This window comes from Gossypium hirsutum, chromosome A02 (assembly GCF_007990345.1).
Source record: "Gossypium hirsutum isolate 1008001.06 chromosome A02, Gossypium_hirsutum_v2.1, whole genome shotgun sequence".
Classification (NCBI taxonomy): Eukaryota; Viridiplantae; Streptophyta; class Magnoliopsida; order Malvales; family Malvaceae; genus Gossypium; species Gossypium hirsutum.
The window spans coordinates 70451954-70473211 of record NC_053425.1 but is presented as its reverse complement, the minus strand read 5'-3'; the positions used below and the strand labels follow the sequence as shown (position 1 = coordinate 70473211).

Below are 21258 nucleotides of genomic sequence, written 5' to 3'. Positions count from 1 at the left end.
AAAAAACAAATTAAATATTATTATTTAATATAAATAAACTAAAACAGTACACATATATGGAAGTGTAAGAAGGAATGGAATGTGTTGCAATTTGGCAGTGGTTTGAGGGATGGGAGAAAAGAAAGAGCATTTTATTATTCAAAATATAAATAAATTATATTTAGAGCAGAATAACTTAGGAGGTATTGAATTTTCTTTGTTTCTTTAATTTAAATTTGTTTTTCATAAACCAATTTGATTTTTAATAGATAACAAAAGAAAGAGCATTTTATTATTCAAGGCAAAATAGTTTTATTTAATTAATTTGTAATAGATAACACAAGAAAGAGTTAATTTGATGGGAAAAAAAATTGCTTAAATATATTAAGTTCTAACATCTCCAAAAACATTCTCTTTTATTTGTTTCTTCTCTTTGGGTCATATACTTTTATCATTTTAATTTCATAATAAACAATAAGATTTACATGAATTTATTTATTTTAAAAATTTTAATTTCCAGTAAAGAAAGTAAAATTTCAAGTTATTATTAAAAATAATAAATAATAAATATAATTAAAATATATCACTAATTATTTGTTAATTCAAAAATAGTGCTAATATTCATCTGTACAAAATGAAAAAAATTGAATTAGTGTAATAGGGACGAGAATATTTCAATAATAATTTGAATTTAATTATAAAAATATATAAAATATTTTATTAAATATTTGTTGATACGACCCGCCCTTGGGAACGGCCATTGCATCAGCCTACAAGCGAGGCTCGTCGTGTTTACAAGCTGGACGTAGCTCAATCTTATTTTGTGGAGCTTCATTTAGCTCGTTTCCAGCTCCTTTCAAGCTCAATGAGCTCGAACTAGCTCAATTTCATTAAGACCTTATTATAGTAGCTGAAATAATTATTTGAGTCATTTAATTAGTTTATTACAGCTCAATTAATATTCATTATTTATTTGGTTTAAAATCTGGACAAATTTAATTATGCATGATAATTGAGTTATAATTGTATGTTATTAATTTGTCTTAATTTCTACCGCTCATTAATATGTTTTTTAAGCATGTTTTAATGTGTCAATTTTATTACATGTTTTAATTATGTCCTAAGGTGGCCGAATTTAATGTGCATAATTTTTGTGTCATTTGCTGCCAAATTAATGTGTTTAAAAATGTATTTGATTTATTGAATAAATTTTGCTATAGGTACGTCACATTTGGACGTCCTTGGTGCATGAATGAATTAAAAGAAGATACATGTAAGGGGACGGCACATGCATGTTTGGGGAATTAAATTTGGCTGCTGTTTGAAGTATCCTAGGTGACCATTCGGCCAAAGAAGCTATTGTTTCCTACTCCCAAGTTGACCATTCAGCTGACTTTTAATTCTTTTCACATTGCTGGATTCATCTTGGCTATTCGGTTCTATATGTTCACATGCCATGACTCTTCAAAGCTGAGTTTTCACACCTTGGTGGCTGCTCATTACCTCCTTTCATTGCTGATCACTTTTCAACAAAAGTTGCCAATTAATTGAGTTTGTTTAAGTCCATTAACCGAACCTAGCTGCTGCCATGCATCTTTCCAAGCTTCTAAGTTCATTTCTCTTTCTAGAAGATGACCATTGGAGCTCCATTCAGCCGAATTTAGTTAAGCACATTAAAGGAATTCATTTGCTTAATTCTTAAGCATTCATATGACTATTCGGCTAGCCTAGTCTTTGTCTATAAATAGTTGTTAAATTCAATTTGTAAAGGAACTTTTTGACATTTTAATTAGTGAATTGCTGCCAAATTTGTGAGGCATTTTCTCTCAAATTTTTGTTCGAGGCCCGTAAGACTTATCTAACCTTTTAGTGGCGTCTTTCCGAGTCTTTTCCGAACTTATCACTCCTTAAACCCGAGTGTGGCGTTCACCTTTGATACCTTTGGTTCATACTTTCCTAAGTATCAGGTCAAGGTTCTTTTTAACCATTTCCAATTCATTTAGGTCCTATAAGTTTTGGGTCGACACTTTTCTTTAGTGTTGGTTCATTCTTGACCTCTTTGAACCATTACCAATTCGTACCAAATACCATACCATTTCATACCAATTCCATACCATTTCGTACCAATTCCCAAATACCAAAACGTACCAAAACCAAATACCATTTCTTAATTATCCTAAACCGAACTCTTCCATTCTATTCATACCATTTCGACTTAAACCAAATCCATATCCAACTTTGCATGAACTTATCTTACTTCTTTGTACACAAATATATTCTAACTCCTTCTCGTCAATCTACTTCTTCGTTTAAGATCGGGAATCAAACGACTCGGACTCAACTACTAAACCGAGATCATATCATTTGTATAAGAGATGGGACATATTATGCTAAAAATAAAATTTATTAAAAATAGTAAAAATTTAGGGTAGAAAAAAATTCATGTCGCAAGCATAAATGTAGAGAGGTATAATATTATAAAAAGGTTGCAATTTGAGCATAAATGATCCCTTTTACAGTATGTAAGTAAGAACATAGGCATTGGAACCAGAAGCAAAGATCCCTAAGCGAAGAGAGGCAAATGAAGTGGAAGTTGGTGTACATGTGCAAACATGTGTGTGATTTCTACAAATTCTCAATTTTAATCTGAAGGCTGCATGATAAACTTTGATCAACCAAATTTTTGTACTTCTCAGCTTGCTTAATTCATCCAAAAACAAATTTAATTACTATCATCTGATCCAAACAGATTTAACTCCAAATATAAATCGTAATCAATATAATAAAGAAAAAAATAATAACCTGAGATCGTGCTCTCGAAGTTCTTATTCAAGTTGAGTTAGCTTTATTCTACTCGACTATAGTTGTTGAACATATGCCTGTTACAGAATCACATACCAGAGCTAACTATTAGACAAACATTTGACAAAGTAAGCACCACAACAAGAATAACAACTTTGTTAGATTGATAAATAAGAGAATTAAAAATTATAAATAACCAAAACATATTCATAAATTTGGATTTTACAAACTGAACAAAACTCAAAAATAAAAAAAATGTCAACCAAAATAAAATCTTAAAGAAATCTACACATTAAACTACATCTAGTGATATCAAAATCAACCTTACCCATATGAAGTGAAAAAAAATTGAATGAACGACACCTTCCCCTAGTGCAATTATAAACCCTAAATTTTCATTTAATACTACAAGAAAATAGGAAATTTTAGGGTTTTCTAACAACTACAATTTACAAATTCATTATAGTTCAAAAAATGTTGCCACTTTAATTCGGTCGAGACCCATGCTTCCTAGAAATATAATTTCACATTTTATTATGTCATACATAACAGTTTGATTACAAAATCATGAATTCATACATTTTATTATTTTAATACTATCACTTCAGTTAAAACTAACATCATTCTGATGAGAGATTCTAATCTACAACTAACATTTTAACAGAATAGAATGGGTAATTCCCAAGATTAATTCCACCAATTATTACCAAAGGTTAATTTCATATCTCGAACTACAAACAACAAAAAATTGAAGCTTACCGTCGTCCAACAGTAATGGAATTCTGTCTGGGTATTTTACCCTAACTCTTGCAACCTCTGCGAGACTTTTCTCTGTAAAACGCTAATCAAACCACAAATTAATAGAACCCAATCAAACCATTATACGCAAATGCAAATTAATAGAACCCAATCCAACCACACAAAAAATCGAAGCTTACCGTCATCCAACAATAATGGAATTCTATTTGGTTTTTTACCCTAACTCTTGCAGCCTCTGTGAGACTTTTCTCTGTAAAGAGAAAAAAAGAAATTAACAAAGGCAACCAAAAAATAGCTAAATCAATAAGAAAAAATAATACTAATACACAAATATCGGTAAATACTTAACTTCAACTGTTTTCTTCAGCCCGAAACCCAACTTCTGAAACCCTTGCCTTTTTTAATTCGATTTTCTATAGATGGGATTACAGGGTATTGACTGGAAGGCCGGTGGGAGGGGTGAATCTTAGGGATTTCAAATCGGGGAAAATCGTTAGGGATTTGGGATGTCGAATTCGGGAATGGGTGATAATACTTTAGGGATTTAGGATGAGGATAAAGGGGGGAATAGAACTGGGGAAAAACGGGGAAAATGATAGATGGGATTACGGGGTATTGACTAGAAGGCCGGTGGGAGAGGTGAATCTTTGGGATTTCAAATCGGGGAAAATTTGTTAGGGATTTGGGATGTCGAATTCGGGAATGGGTGATAATACTTTAGGGATTTAGGATAAAGAAGAAGGGGGAAATAGAACTGGGGAAAAAACAGGGAAAATGTTAAGTGTATCAGGTGTGGGTAAAAAATAAGACAGTTAAACGACGAAGTGTTGAACAAAATAATTTAACATTAGCGGCATTTATAACCTAGCACCGCTAAAAACGCACCTATTGCGGCGTTTAACTTCAAAACGCCACTAATAATATAACAAAACATTGTCATTTTTGTTTTAACCGAAATCACCTTTAGCAGCGTTTATACCCTAGCACCGCTAAAAACGCACCTATTGCGGCGTTTTACAGAAAACGCCACTAACAAATCCAATAAAACGGCGCCGTTTTGTTTGATACATAATGATATTTTGCGGCGTTTTTTAGAAAAACGCCGCTATTGCAAACCTTTTGTGACGTTTTCTAAATAAACGCCGCTAATGCCTTTTAAAATTAATACTATTTAATATATAAATTAAAAATAATATAAATTAAAAACAATCACTTATATACCCAAAAAAAATTAAAATTATTTTAAATAATAGTATTTTAATTTTTTATTTAAATAAATATTTTTTAAAATTTAACTAATATTTAAAAGAATTACATAAAATTTGAAACCTTGAAAATTTTTTAAAATTTTAATTCTTTAAAATTTGAAATTATTTAATATATAGATTAAAAAATCAGTCATATACCCAAAAAAACTTTAAAATTATTTTAAATAATATTATTTTAAATTTTTAGCATATATTTTTCGCACTAATTACCCTAAACCCCTAACCCTTAACCCTTAACCCCTAACCCCTAACCCATGTCCCTTAACCCTAAAACCCCTAACACATAAATCCTAAGCCTTAAACCCCATAACCCGTAACCCATAACACTTAACCCCTAAACCCTAAGCCATAAACATAAACCCTAAACTTCTACCCCTTAATCTCTAACCCTTACCCCTTTATCATCTAAACTTTAAACGATTAAATTTTAGCATATATTTTATAATTTTGAAATGATTAAATCAAAATTTTCCACTATTCAAAGGGATGAAGTGCAATTTTACCTTTAAAATTTTTAAAAATTTCAAAAAACTTAAATGGAAAATTTTTCATTTTTAGAGGAGTAGATACCCTTTCAACCCCCTACTTATGCCCCTAAATATATATTAATTATAGGGTTTAGGATTTAATTATTGAATATGATTCACTTGAGATAACATACTATATACCCATGGCCATTAAACCTTAAACCATAAAACCCTAGACCATAGACCTTAAACCTTAAACATTAAACCCTAAACCCAAAAAAAAAATTAATCAATATTAAGTATTGCTTCCATAGTTTATTATGAACATAAACCAATTTAGGGTTTTAGGGGTTATAGTTTAGTATTTATGGGTTTATTGTTTTAGGGGTTATAGATTAGTGTTTATGATTTTTTTTGGGGTTTAGGATTTTAGGGGTTATATGACTTTTAGTGGCGTTTTGACCATAAACACCACTATTGCTCTTGTTTTTAGCGGCGTTTTACCAAAAACGCCACTAATGCTCTGTTTTTAGAGCCGTTTTACCAAAAGCACCACTAATGCTCTATTTTTTAGTAGAGTTTTACCAAAAGCGCCACTAATGCTCTATTTTTTTAGTGGCATTTTACCAAAAGCGTCGCTAATGCTCTATTTTTTAGTGGCGTTTTACTAAAAGCGCCGCTAATGTTCTGTTTTTAGCGGTGTTTTAAAAAAACACCACTATTGCTCAGTTTTTAGTGGCGTTTTTGGTAAAACGCCGCTATTGCTCTGTGTTTTACAATTTTTGAGACGTTATTTGATAAAACGCCGCTAAAGCCCTATTTTCCTATAGTGACTTTGCCAATGGTAAGTACTCTGCCCAACTGGCTCAGAAATCAATAATAAAGCTCCTCAACATGTCCTCCAGTATCTGAATCACCCTCTCTGACTGACCATCTGTTTGAGGATGGAAAGCAGTACTGAAGTCTAATCTTGAACACAGAGCCTCATAAAGTTTCTTCCAGAACTAAAATGTGAAGCGAGAATATCTATCAGAGATGATCGAGACAGGAACCGCATGCAGTCTCACTAATTCAGGTATGTAAAGTTTAGCCAGCTTTTACAAAGAAAAGTCTGTCTTGACCGGAATGAAGTGAGCAGACTTGGTCAATCGATCAACGATGACCTAGATAGAATCATTCTTAATGGGTGTTAGAGGAAACCCACTAACGAAGTCCATCGTTACTCGCTCCCATTTCCACGTCAGTATCTTAACCGACTGCACTAAACCCGAAGGTAATTGATGCTCAGTCTTAACCTACTGACAAGTTAAACAGTGAGTAATGAAGTCAGTAACTTCACGCTTTAACCCTGGCCACCAATACAACTCTCGTAGATCACGGTACATCTTATTCCCGCTGGGATGTATAGCATAAGGGCTACTATGCACCTCCCTCAAAATCGATAGTCTCAAATTCTCATAATTCGGTACACAAATCCTACCGCAAAAACACAATACCCCATCATTATTAATCCCAAAATTCATAGTAACACCACTTTCAACCTGACGAAAATGCAACTCAAGAGACTTATCCCCAAACTACTTATCTCTGATCTGATCAATCCATGTCAATTTCACTTGAAGTTCAGCTAGCAGACTCCCATTGTCGAAAAGGCTAAGTCGAGTGAACATCGCTCTTAGATCGGTTATAGCTTTACAGCTCAACGCATCGACCACTACATCGTCCTTACCAGGATTATACTTAATGGTGAAGTCATAATCCTTAAGCAGATCATCCCATCTACATTGCCTAAGATTCAACTCCTTCTGCGTGAGGAGATATTGAGGCTTTTGTGATCAGTGTAGATAGTACACTTCTCACCGTACAGGTAATGCCTCTAGATTTTCAGAGCGAAGACAACCACTGCCAACTCCAACTCATGCGTCGAATAGTTAGCCTTATGAGTCTTAAGCTGTCAAGACGTATAAGCAACTACCTTTCCATCTTACATCAGAACACAACCTAGACCCACATGCGATGCATCACTAAATACCACGAAGACTTTACCTGGCTCAGGCTATATCAGAACATGAGCCTGAGTTAAAACAGTCTTAAGCTTATCAAAGCTCTCCTGCTATGCAACAGTCCAAATGAAAGGAACTCTTTTACACAGAAGCTTAGTCAACAGAGCTGTGATCAAGGAGAACCCCTCTATGAATCATCGATAATATTCTGCCAGCCCCAGAAAGCTGTGGATTTTAGACATATTCTTTGGCTGTTTCCAACTCAACACAACCTCAATCTTACGAGGATCATCACGAATCCCCTCAGCTGAAACCACATGAAAGAGAAATAAATTAGCACCTTTCTATAGGATACATCCATTGATAAAAAACCGGTCCACCAAGTATTGCTTCGTAAGGGAGATGGATTACCAAGTGCACCATAATAGTGAAAAAGGAAGGTAGAAAGATCTCCTCCAAATTGCATAAAGTCAAAGCCGCTCGATCCTGTACTTTTTCAAGTTCTTCAACATCCAAAAATTTGCCACAAATAGCTTTCATTATATTGGATAGTTCAATTATACAGGACGTTACATTTTTTGACATACAGCAACGTAAAGCAACTGGGAGTAAATCTTGCATCAAGATGTGATAATTATGTGATTTTAATGAATATAATCTTCGATCTTTAAGACTCACACATCGAGATATATTTGACGCATACACATCTGGGACCTTTATATCCTTTAACACCATGCAAAACACTTCTTTCTCTTCCTTTGACATTGAAAAAATAGAAGGCGACAACCGATATCTCCCATTTGGAAGTACTTGAGGATGAAGATCACGCCGAATTCTCATGTCAACTAAATCAAGTCGACTCTAAATATTGTCTTTTGATTTTCCATTGACATTTAAAATTGTCCCAATTATGTTCTCGCAGACATTCTTCTCAATATGTATGACATCAAGATTGTGGCGTAAAATGTTGTGCGCCCAATAAGGCAACTAAAAAAATACTCATTCTTTTCCACAAGTCGACCTCATTAGGATCGTCCTCTTCATCAGATTCATCCCTCGATCTTCTCTTTGTTTGTGTGTTAGGTGGTTGATTTATCTTCCCATAACTAAAATTGATATCTTTTAACATAAACAAGATTTCAGATCCAATGGTCTGCTCAGGAGCTCATCTGTACTCTTCAGTACCATCAAATAGAGTCCTCTGAAATCTAAATTTATGATTTCCATCTAACCACCAACGATGGCCCATGTAAGAGAACTTCTTCCCATTATACTACCACTTCGAACAAGTTTGCACAGCACAACAAGGACAAGCATAACGTCCTTTAGTACTCCAACCCGATAAATTAGCATAAGCCAGAAAATCATTAATTGTCCACAACAAAGCTGCACGTAAATTTAAGTTCTCCTTTCTCAATACATCATATGTCTCAACACCAGACCATAATTGTTTGAACCCTTCAATAAGTGGTTGCAAATAGATGTCAATTCATTTTCGGGGCCTTTCTCTCCAGGGATAATCATTGATAAAATAAATGAAGATTGCTTCATGCAAATCCATAAGGAAAATTGTAAGAAACAAGCACTACAAGCCAAGTACTTTACGAAGTACTCATGATTTTAAATGGATTAAAGCTGTCAGCTACTGCCCCAAGCCTCACATTTCGAGTATCGCTTGCAAAGCTTGGAAATTTACTGCCAAATGATTTCCAAGCTAAATAATCCACAGGATGTCTTAATAATCCATCATTGGTCCGTTGATCATTATGCCACCTCATAGATTCGGCCATCTTTGACGACATGAAAAGCCTTTGAAGTCTTGGTATTGGGGAAAAATATCGCAAAACCTTGACTGGCTTCTTTCTTAACTGTGCCCCACCGTCATCCGCATTTACATCTTCTATATTCCCATTCATCCAACGAGACTTATCGCAAACATGACAAGACTGTTGGTTCTTCTGATCACCCCAGTACAACATGCAGTCATTTGGGCAACTATGAATTTTATCGTACCCAAGGCCCAAATCTTTTATTAGTCTCTTCATATCTTGAGAAGACTGAGGGATTTTTGCAAAAGGAAACACCTCTCTCAGAAACTCTAACAGCATTGTAAAAGAGTTTCTAGTCCACCCTCCCAAACATTTTAAGTGAAATAGACGAATGCAGAAGGACAATTTCAAATATTTTGATCCCTCGTAAAGTTCTTCGTTCATTTCATTAAGTAAATTGTAGAACTTCACCGCTTTTTCATTTGGCTCCTCAAAAGGCGCACTTGTTCCCATTTCGTAAAAAATATTTCCACCAATATTACAATCATCGGATACAATAAAGTCAGGTGGAAACGGTTGCTCACCATGACTATGCAAATTAAATGCATCCCGCAACATACCTTCCATGTTATCTTTTCTAACATTCTGATGATAAGCAATATCAAGATAAGTCAGATTAATCGTTGAAGAAGTTCCACTAGAGGTACACTCTTCATGGAAAATTCATTTTTTATACCCCCGAATAAAGCCATCAATAATTAGATGTTCGTAGACAACTTCACGAAAATGCCAATTGATGTTGCCACACTTCTTACACGGGCAAAGAATCATATTCTCTTGGCTTGCATTTTTAAATACAAAATTTAGAAAAGTTTGTACTCCATTTCGATAGGCATTGCTTACCCTTGACAAATTCATCCAACTCCTATCCATTTCGTAGGAAGTCTAAAGTTGACAATAAATTACGATTACTAAAATAGATAATACGTATCAAGTATCAAGTATCGAATGGATGTAAACTGCATCAGGTAAGTTGCGGGATTTTCAAGTGCATATTTATATATTACGTAAGTTAACTAAGTTTTGTATGTTATGCAAGTTATGATATGATATAAATTTATATAAGGTATGTATTATTTTGTAAGTTATTATATGATATATATTTATGTATTATGTAAGTTTTGTAAGATATTATATGTGATATATATTTAACATTAAGATAAATATTATTTCCCTTTAAAAAAATTATTTTAATTAAATAATATTTAAATAAATTAATCCAAATTATTTGTGATAATTTTTATTGAATATAAAAAAACAAATTAAATATTATTATTTAATATAAATAAACTAAAACATTACACATATATGGAAGTGTAAGAAGGAATGGAATGTGTTGCAATTTGGCAGTGGTTTGAGGGATGGGAGAAAAGAAAGAGCATTTTATTATTCAAAATATAAATAAATTATATTTAGAGCAGAATAACTTAGGAGGTATTGAATTTTCTTTGTTTCTTTAATTTAAATTTGTTTTTCATAAACCAATTTGATTTTTAATAGATAACAAAAGAAAGAGCATTTTATTATTCAAGGCAAAATAGTTTTATTTAATTAATTTGTAATAGATAACACAAGAAAGAGTTAATTTGATGGGAAAAAAATTTGCTTCAATATATTAAGTTCTAACATCTCCAAAAACATTCTCTTTTATTTGTTTCTTCTATTTGGGTCATATACTTTTATCATTTTAATTTCATAATAAACAATAAGATTTATATGAATTTATTTATTTTAAAAATTTTAATTTCCAGTAAAGAAAGTAAAATTTCAAGTTATTATTAAAAATAATAAATAATAAATATAATTAAAATATATCACTAATTATTTGTTAATTCAAAAATAATGCTAATATTCATCTGTACAAAATGAAAGAAATTGAATTAGTGTAATAGGGACGAGAATATTTCAATAATAATTTGAATTTAATTATAAAAATATATAAAATATTTTATTAAATATTTGTATAAGAGATGGGACATATTATGCTAAAAATAAAATTTATTAAAAATAGTAAAAAATTAGGGTAGAAAAAAATTCATGTCGCAAGCATAAATGTAGAGAGGTATAATATTATAAAAAGGTTGCAATTTGAGCATAAATGATCCCTTTTACAGTATGTAAGTAAGAACATAGGCATTGGAACCAATAGCAAAGATCCCCAAGCAAAGAGAGGCAAATGAAGTGGAAGTTGGTGTACATGTGCAAACATGTGTGTGATTTCTAGAAATTGTCAATTTTAATCTGAAGGCCGCATGATAAACTTTGATCAACCAAATTTTTGTACTTCTCAGCTTGCTTAATTCATCCAAAAACAAATTTAATTACTATCATCTAATCCAAACAGATTTAACTCCAAATATAAATCGTAATCAATATAATAAAGAAAAAAATAATAACCTGAGATCGTGCTCTCGAAGTTCTTATTCAAGTTGAGTTAGCTTTATTCTACTCGACTATAGTTGTTGAACATATGCCTGTTACAGAATCACATACCAGAGCTAACTATTAGACAAACATTTGACAAAGTAAGCACCACAACAAGAATAACAACTTTGTTAGATTGATAAATAAGAGAATTAAAAATTATAAATAACCAAAACATATTCATAAATTTGGATTTTACAAACTGAACAAAACTCAAAAATAAAAAAAATGTCAACCAGAATAAAATCTTAAAGAAATCTACACATTAAACTACATCTAGTGATATCAAAATCAACCTTACCCATATGAAGTGAAAAAAAAATTGAATGAACGACACCTTCCCCTAGTGCAATTATAAACCCTAAATTTTCATTTAATACTACAAGAAAATAGGAAATTTTAGGGTTTTCTAACAACTACAATTTACAAATTCATTATAGTTCAAAAAATGTTGCCACTTTAATTCGGTCGAGACCCATGCTTCCTAGAAATATAATTTCACATTTTATTATGTCATACATAACAGTTTGATTACAAAATCATGAATTCATACATTTTATTATTTTAATACTATCACTTCAGTTAAAACTAACATCATTCTGATGAGAGATTCCAATCTACAACTAACATTTTAACAGAATAGAATGGTTAATTCCCAAGATTAATTCCACCAATTATTACCAAAGGTTAATTTCATATCTCGAACTACAAACAACAAAAAATCGAAGCTTACCGTCGTCCAACAGTAATGGAATTCTGTCTGGGTATTTTACCCTAACTCTTGCAACCTCTGCGAGACTTTTCTCTGTAAAACGCTAATCAAACCACAAATTAATAGAACCCAATCAAACCATTATACGCAAATGCAAATTAATAGAACCCAATCAAACCACACAAAAAATCGAAGCTTACCGTCATCCAACAGTAATGGAATTCTATTTGGTTTTTTACCCTAACTCTTGCAGCCTCTGTGCGACTTTTCTCTGTAAAAAGAAAAAAAAAATTAACAAAGGCAACCAAAAAATAGCTAAATCAATAAGAAAAAATAATACTAATACACAAATATCGGTAAATACTTAACTTCAACTGTTTTCTTCAGCCCGAAACCCAACTTCTGAAACCCTTGCCTTTTTTAATTCGATTTTCTATAGATGGGATTACAGGGTATTGACTGGAAGGCCGGTGGGAGGGGTGAATCTTAGGGATTTCAAATCGGGGAAAAATCGTTAGGGATTTGGGATGTCGAATTCGGGAATGGGTGATAATACTTTAGGGATTTAGGATGAGGAAAAAGGGGGGAATAGAACTGGGGAAAACGGGGAAAATGATAGATGGGATTACGGGGTATTGACTAGAAGGCCGGTGGGAGAGGTGAATCTTTGGGATTTCAAATCGGGGAGAATTCGTTAGGGATTTGGGATGTCGAATTCGGGAATGGGTGATAATACTTTAGGGATTTAGGATAAAGAAGATGGGGGAAATAGAACTGGGGAAAAACAGGGAAAATGTTAAGTGTATCAGGTGTGGGTAAAAAATAAGACAGTTAAACGACGAAGTGTTGAACAAAATAATTTAACATTAGCGGCATTTATAACCTAGCACCGCTAAAAACGCACCTATTGCGGCGTTTAACTTCAAAACGCCACTAATAATATAACAAAACATTGTCGTTTTTGTTTTAACTGAAATCACCTTTAGCGGCGTTTATACCCTAGCACCGCTAAAAACGCACCTATTGCGGCGTTTTACACAAAACGCCACTAACAAATCCAATAAAACGGCGCCGTTTTGTTTGATACATAATGATATTTTGCGGCGTTTTTTAAAAAAACGCCGCTATTGCAAACCTTTTGTGACGTTTTCTAAATAAACGCCGCTAATGCCTTTTAAAATTAATACTATTTAATATATAAATTAAAAATAATATAAATTAAAAAACAATCACTTATATACCCAAAAAAAATTAAAATTATTTTAAATAATAGTATTTTAATTTTTTATTTAAATAAATATTTTTTTTAAAATTTAACTAATATTTAAAAGAATTACATAAAATTTGAAACCTTGAAAATTTTTTAAAATTTTAATTCTTTAAAATTTGAAATTATTTAATATATAGATTAAAAAAATCAGTCATATACCCAAAAAAATTTAAAATTATTTTAAATAATATTATTTTAAATTTTTAGCATATATTTTTCACACTAATTACCCTAAACCCCTAACCCTTAACCCTTAACCCTTAACCCCTAACCCCTAACCCATGTCCCTTAACCCTAAAACCCCTAACACATAAATCCTAAGCCTTAAACCCCATAACCCGTAACCCATAACACTTAACCCCTAAACCATAAGCCATAAACATAAACCCTAAACTTCTACCCCTTAATCTCTAACCCTTACCCCCTTATCATCTAAACTTTAAACGATTAAATTTTCGCATATATTTTTATAATTTTGAAATGATTAAATCAAAAATTTTCCACTATTCAAAGGGATGAAGTGCAATTTTACCTTTAAAATTTTTAAAAATTTCAAAAAACTTAAATGGAAAATTTTTCATTTTTAGAGGAGTAGATACCCTTTCAACCCCCTACTTATGCCCCTAAATATATATTAATTATAGGGTTTAGGATTTAATTATTGAATATGATTCACTTGAGATTAACATACTATATACCCATGGCCATTAAACCTTAAACCATAAAACCCTAGACCATAGACCTTAAACCTTAAACATTAAACCCTAAACCCAAAAAAAAATTAATCAATATTAAGTATTGCTTCCATAGTTTATTATGAACATAAACCAATTTAGGGTTTTAGGGGTTATAGTTTAGTATTTATGGGTTTACTGTTTTCGGGGTTATAGATTAGTGTTTATGATTTTTTTGGGGGTTTAGGATTTTAGGGGTTATATGACTTTTAGTGGCGTTTTGACCATAAACACCACTATTGCTCTTGTTTTTAGCGGCGTTTTACCAAAAACGCCACTAATGCTCTGTTTTTTAGAGCCGTTTTACCAAAAGCACCACTAATGCTCTATTTTTTAGCAGAGTTTTACCAAAAGCGCCGCTAATGCTCTATTTTTTTAGTGGCATTTTACCAAAAGCGTCGTTAATGCTCTGTTTTTTAGTGGCGTTTTACTAAAAGCGCCGCTAATGTTCTGTTTTTAGCGGTGTTTTAAAAAAAACACCACTATTGCTCAGTTTTTAGTGGCGTTTTTGGTAAAACGCCGCTATTGCTCTGTGTTTTACACTTTTTGAGGCGTTATTTGATAAAACGCCGCTAAAGCCCTATTTTCCTATAGTGACTCTGCCAATGGTAAGTACTCCTCCCAACTGGCTCAGAAATCAATAATAAAGCTCCTCAACATGTCCTCCAGTATCTGAATCACCCTCTCTGACTGACCATCTGTTTGAGGATGGAAAGCAGTACTGAAGTCTAATCTTGAACACAGAGCCTCATGAAGTTTCTTCCAGAACTAAAATGTGAAGCGAGAATCTCTATCAGAGATGATCGAGACAGGAACCGCATTCAGTCTCACTAATTCAGATATGTAGAGTTTAGCCAGCTTTTACAAAGAAAAGTCTGTCTTGACCAGAATGAAATGAGCAGACTTGGTCAATCGATCAACGATGACCTAGATAGAATCATTCTTAATGGGTGTTAGAGGAAACCCACTAACGAAGTCCATCGTTACTCGCTCCCATTTCCACGTCAGTATCTTAACCGACTGCACTAAACCCGAAGGTAATTGATGCTCAGTCTTAACCTACTGACAAGTTAAACAGTGAGTAATGAAGTCAGTAACTTCACGCTTTAACCCTGGCCACCAATACAACTCTCGTAGATCACGGTACATCTTATTCCCGCTGGGATGTATAGCATAAGGGCTACTATGCACCTCCCTCAAAATCGATAGTCTCAAATTCTCATAATTCGGTACACAAATCCTACCGCAAAAACACAATACCCCATCATTATTAATCCCAAAATTCATAGTAACACCACTTTCAACCTGACGAAAATGCAACTCAAGAGACTTATCCCCAAACTACTTATCTCTGATCTGATCAATCCATGTCAATTTCACTTGAAGTTCAGCTAGCAGACTCCCATTGTCGAAAAGGCTAAGTCGAGTGAACATCGCTCTTAGATCGGTTATAGCTTTACAGCTCAACGCATCGACCACTACATCGTCCTTACCAGGATTATACTTAATGGTGAAGTCATAATCCTTAAGCAGATCATCCCATCTACATTGCCTAAGATTCAACTCCTTCTGCGTGAGGAGATATTGAGGCTTTTGTGATCAGTGTAGATAGTACACTTCTCACCGTACAGGTAATGCCTCTAGATTTTTAGAGCGAAGACAACCACTGCCAACTCCAACTCATGCGTCGAATAGTTAGCCTTATGAGTCTTAAGCTGTCAAGACGTATAAGCAAATACCTTTCCATCTTACATCAGAACACAACCTAGACCCACATGCGATGCATCACTAAATACCACGAAGACTTTACCTGGCTCAGGCTATATCAGAACATGAGCCTGAGTTAAAACAGTCTTAAGCTTATCAAAGCTCTCCTGCTATGCAACAGTCCAAATGAAAGGAACTCTTTTACACAGAAGCTTAGTCAACAGAGCTGCGATCAAGGAGAACCCCTCTATGAATCATCGATAATATTCTGCCAGCCCCAGAAAGCTGTGGATTTTAGACATATTCTTTGGCTGTTTCCAACTCAACACAACCTCAATCTTACGAGGATCATCACGAATCCCCTCAGCTGAAACCACATTTCCCAAAAAGGTCACTTCTCGAAGCCAGAATTTGCACTTACTAAACTTCGCAAATAACTGTTTCTCACGAAGAGTCTGTAGAACCACTCTAAGATGCTCATTGTGCTCTTCCTCTGTCTTAAAATACACCAAAATTTCATCGATAAATACCACCACAAATTGGTTCAGATAAGGTTGAAACACATGGTTCATCAAGTTCATAAATGCCGCTGGTGCATTAGTCAAACCAAAGGGCATAACTAGGAATTCGTAATGTCCATATCGAGTCCTAAAGGCTGTCTTATACACGTCAGCCTTCTTTACTCTCAACTGATGATATCTTGATCATAGATCGATCTTAAAAAACACAGAAGCCCCTCTGAATTGGTCGAATAAGTCATATATTTTCAGAAGTGGGTACTTATTCTTGATCGTTAGCTTGTTCAGTTGTCGATAATTGATGCACATCCTCATTGTCCTATCTTTCTTCTTTACAAATAGAGTAGGTGCTCCTTACGGAGACACACTGGGAGAAATGAACTCGCGATCTAACAGTTCCTAAATCTGAGCCTTAAGCTCTGTAAGCTCCTTCGGTGCCATTCGATAAGGGGCAATAGACACCAAAGCTGTACCAGGAATCAACTCAATCCCAAACTTTACCTCTCGACTCAGAGGCAACCATGATAGCTCCTCAGGAAACACATCTGAAAAGTCCCTCACGATTTTGATGTCCTTAACTGAAGAGTCCCCAGAATCAGATATACTGACATAGGCCAAGAATGCCTCACACCCTTTCCTCACTAACTTTTTTGCCGCCAATGCATAAATCACATTAGTCAGATAGTCACGTCGTTCCCCAATCACAACTACCTCATTGTCATCCTCAGTCCTCAAAACAACCCTTTTCGTCGCACAATCCAGACTCACCTGGTGTTTAACCAGCCAGTTCATCCCTAGAATTAGATCGAACTCCTTAAACAAAAGCTCCATTAGATCAGCCAGAAATATTATCCCTTGGACCTCTAGCGAAACGTCTCTATACAACTTACTAACCTGGACAGATTGCCCCAAAGGACTTAACACAGTTACCTCACTATCAGTACTCTCGAGTGGAATCCCCAAAGATTTAGACACAATACTAGCTACATATAAGTGTGTAGAGCCTATGTCTATCAGTACAAGATAAGGTACATCAAATACTAAAAATGTACCTGTAATGATGTCTGGAGCATCTCGTCCTCACGGCAACGTGTAACATAAACCAAAGCAGGCTACCTCACCTCAATCGGCCCAGCACCTCTGCCCGTTACTTTCTATCGTTGGCCCATTCCGTTACCACCCCTGGCCTGACTTCGGCCCCTAGGTGGCTGCTGAACTACCCTCGGCGACTCTACAGTCCCAATAACCAGAGCTTTCATCTGATCAGTTCTCAATGGACAATCTCTAACATGATGCTCAGTGGACCCACATTTTAGACATGTCCCAGTAGTCCCCCAATACTTGCCCGGATGGCGTCTAGCACAATGCCCACAAAGCGCTACCCCAATAGGCTCAACAGGAGGCCCAACTCTCGCAGGCCCATCAGTCTTGGTCTTTTTCTTAGGCCTCATCTCAGAACTCGAGGGCTCTAAATCCCTCTAACTCTTCCCTCTGTCTCGGTTTTGGTGCTCAATGCGCTTTACCTCTTCGATGATCTTCGCCTTTCCACTAGAGTAGAAAAATCACGCTCCCTCTACGGAGCTATCAGAACTCATAAACTATCCCTGAGACCATCGTCAAATTGGACACAGCACTTATACTCGGTCGCCACCATGCCTCGCACATAACGACTCAACCTCAGGAACTAGACCTAACGTTCGGCCACCGAACGATCCCCCTGAGTGGATTAAAGAACTCCCACCTCCTAGCGTCAATATAACTGGCGCCCACATATTTACCCTAGAAGGCCGTCTTAAAGAAATCCCATGTCAGTCGTTCAGGCTGGGTGCCCTCTTTAACCGTCAACCACCACTGGTACGCCTCATCACGAAGCAGAGATACAGCCCCTTAAGTTTCTGCTCAGTAGTAAAATCCAGGTCGTCCATAATTCTCTTTATAGCCTCCATTCAATACTCGGCCACGTTAGGGGTGACTCCAGCAGCACCTCTGAATAACTAAGCCCCATTTAACCAGAGTCGTTCCGTAACCAACCTTCGGCCCCCAATTCTAGTGTTGGGTCCAGCTACCTCTCCAAAATCCGCAGCATGGCTTGGAATAGTGCGTTGTTCCCAGCCGCACGATCTCGAGACCCAGTCTCTGTCACAGGTGATATCGGTGTCTCACTAGTACTAAGTTAGTTAGATTCCCAGATGACAAGGATCCCGCTTGAGCCCCTCTACGGCCTCTGCCACGGCCTCTAGTACCCCGCCCATGAATACCATGTGCGCTCATCGTAAATTTCAAAATTTATTTGTAATTAATAGTTTTATGCATTAGTTAACTATTCTAGTATCTTATTAACGGATATTTTATGCAGTACAGTATCAGAATGTTCAGAGTCGGTTATCACGAGTAGTAGTCTCACTACAGTTTTCAGTTTACACTACCTAGAGTTTTTTCAGTGTAATACACTACCTAAAGTAGTTATAGTATATTCTAATCTTACTTTCAGACAATTCTAAACAGAGTTTCAGAAACTTACAGAATCAGTGTCGGAGACTTGATGTACCACATACTTATTCCAAAAAAATTTCAAATTATTTACAAATCATTTCTTTAAAACCAATCTTTAAAACCTAAATCCACAACCGAGTTTTGTAACTTAGCTATGATACCACTAAATGTAACACCCCAAACCCGGTCTGAACGTTATGGCCAAATTTGGCAATGTCACGTGAGAGTGTTTTTGAAAATGCATTGACCTTAAAACTATTCCAGTGATTATATTTTTCTTAGTTCAGGAAGATGTGGACTAATTGATTTGCTTTAAAATATTTCTTTTACGCAGAAGCTTTTGAAACCCAATAATTTTCAAAACTGTTTTTATTTATGAAAAATCTTAGTTTATTTTAGGAAAATTGTACTTTGTTGTGTTGCAGTTTATAAATCCATAATCAATAGTTCAAAATCCCAAATTAAAACCAACCAGTCCCAATGTCCATCATACATAAAATACCAACAAGAATTAAGCGATGTAACCATAAAAATCGTAAATAAGTAGTTCAGTCGTGGTGGTCACCATTGAGCCCTTCGCTACACCAATCCATCAAGTTTGGGGATTACCTACACAGATTAAACAGAAAAGGGTGAGTTTTCAAAACTTAGTGTGTAATCCCTACAGAAACCATGCACATAGCATAACATCCAAAATCAGTCCTTTATATAAACAATTCGGGCCTCAGCCCATTACAGAATCAGTGTCAGCTTTAGCCCACTCAGATACAGAATCATATACAAAATAAGGCCATAGCCCATCTCAGATATACCATACAGAACAACATAGAATAACAGGGTCCTACCCACTAGCCTCTACACACCAACTCCATCCAACCCTACTGTAACACCCCTTACCCAATACCGTCACTGGAGTCCAGCACGAGGCGTTACCTGACTTAACTTACTAATTCAGGGCATAAAATTTACTTTTAAAATTAATTTATTTACATTCATTCAATATGTCCCTAAAAAGGGCCCTCGAGACCCTAAAACATGCAATTCAAACGATTCAGGACCGAACCGGGAACATTAAAATTTTTTTGAATACTTAGACAAATCAAAACAATTTATTTCATTATTCCCTATAAAACTGCCCACCTGCATCGTAGTCACTAAATAAATCATAACACGAGTCAAGAAACTCAAAATTTAAATTCGTGAATTTTCCCTGAAACTAGACTCATATATCTTCTTACTACTTTTTTTCCAGAATTTTTGGTCTAGCCAATTAGTACAATTTATTAGTTAAAGTTTCCCCTATTGCACTATTCAACTACTCTAACCTCTTCTCACTATGAATTAATTTCTCCCTATACAAAATTCAAATAACCATTACGTTTGTTATCTTGAAATTAGATTCACTAAGGAATCTAAAAATATAAACTATAACTCCTAGTTCTTTTTGTACAATTTTTAGTGAATTTATAAATTTAGAATAGGGGATTCAGAAATCGCTCTGACCTTGTCTCACTAAAATTCAAATATCTCTTAATATACACTTCTTTTCCTTACTCTGTTTCTTTCATATGAAAACAGACTCAATAATCTTTAATTCTATATCTCATTTATCACCTAATTCCATTTCTACTATTCTTGGTGATTTTTCAAGATCACATCACTGCTGTTGTTCAATACTGTTTTAATGCTAATTTCACTTTTTCATGATTTCTTTGTATTAACTACCATTTAGGCATACATAACACCAAAACATGTTCTTCATTAGCCATTTCAATAGCTAATCATTATCAAATATTTACATACCATTCTTTAGCCATATCATAAGGATATACATACAAAATGGCTAAGTCCCTATACATGCCATAAACTGGAACGTTTGTAAATGAAGATACCCATTTGGTAACTTGATAGTCAATAGTGTGAAGTGATCTCCGATGACCTCCAACCGAGCTTGCTTTTAAGTACTCTGAAACATGGGAAAGTGAAAGAGGTAAGCTTAAAAAGCTTAGTAAGTTCACGTGTAAAATAATAAGCATTAGCAATCAATTTAGCTTACTATTATGCTGTCATAATTTGCTTAAATAATGTTTAGTTCTTACTTTCCCATCTTACTCATCGGTAACCTTACCAAAGGCTCAGAATACAAAAGGCACCTTACTTAATAGCTTACCTACATACCTGCAGCATCTCACTTAACACATGAGTACTCTTTCATAATATAGTCATATTGCCAATCACTTACTTACAATACTTGATAATCTCAATTACTTACAATCTCAATATTAAATAAGCC

The 21258-nt window shown here is 34.6% G+C and overlaps 1 protein-coding gene across 1 annotated transcript; it reads right to left on the bottom strand.

Annotated features, from left to right (window-relative positions):
* Window positions 1–16871: 16871 nt before the first annotated feature.
* On the bottom strand, window positions 16872–17923 carry LOC107952388 (uncharacterized). The gene is made up of 2 exons (XM_016887648.1): window positions 17650–17923; window positions 16872–17482 (listed from the first exon to the last, which is right to left on the bottom strand). Exons 1-2 carry the CDS (start codon window positions 17921–17923, stop codon window positions 16872–16874), a joined length of 885 nt encoding a protein of 294 aa, XP_016743137.1.
* Window positions 17924–21258: the final 3335 nt, after the last annotated feature.

What these genes read in the sequence shown, in the direction of transcription:
- LOC107952388 (XM_016887648.1), bottom strand. Translation starts at nt 17,923, where the DNA reads ATGAGGCCTAAGAAAAAGACCAAGACTGATGGGCCTGCGAGAGTTGGG. An exon ending in CCGAAGTCAGGCCAGGGGTG is followed by an intron (nt 17,483 to 17,649) that starts GTAACGGAATGG and finishes TTGTACTGATAG; the next exon opens with ACATAGGCTCTACACACTTA.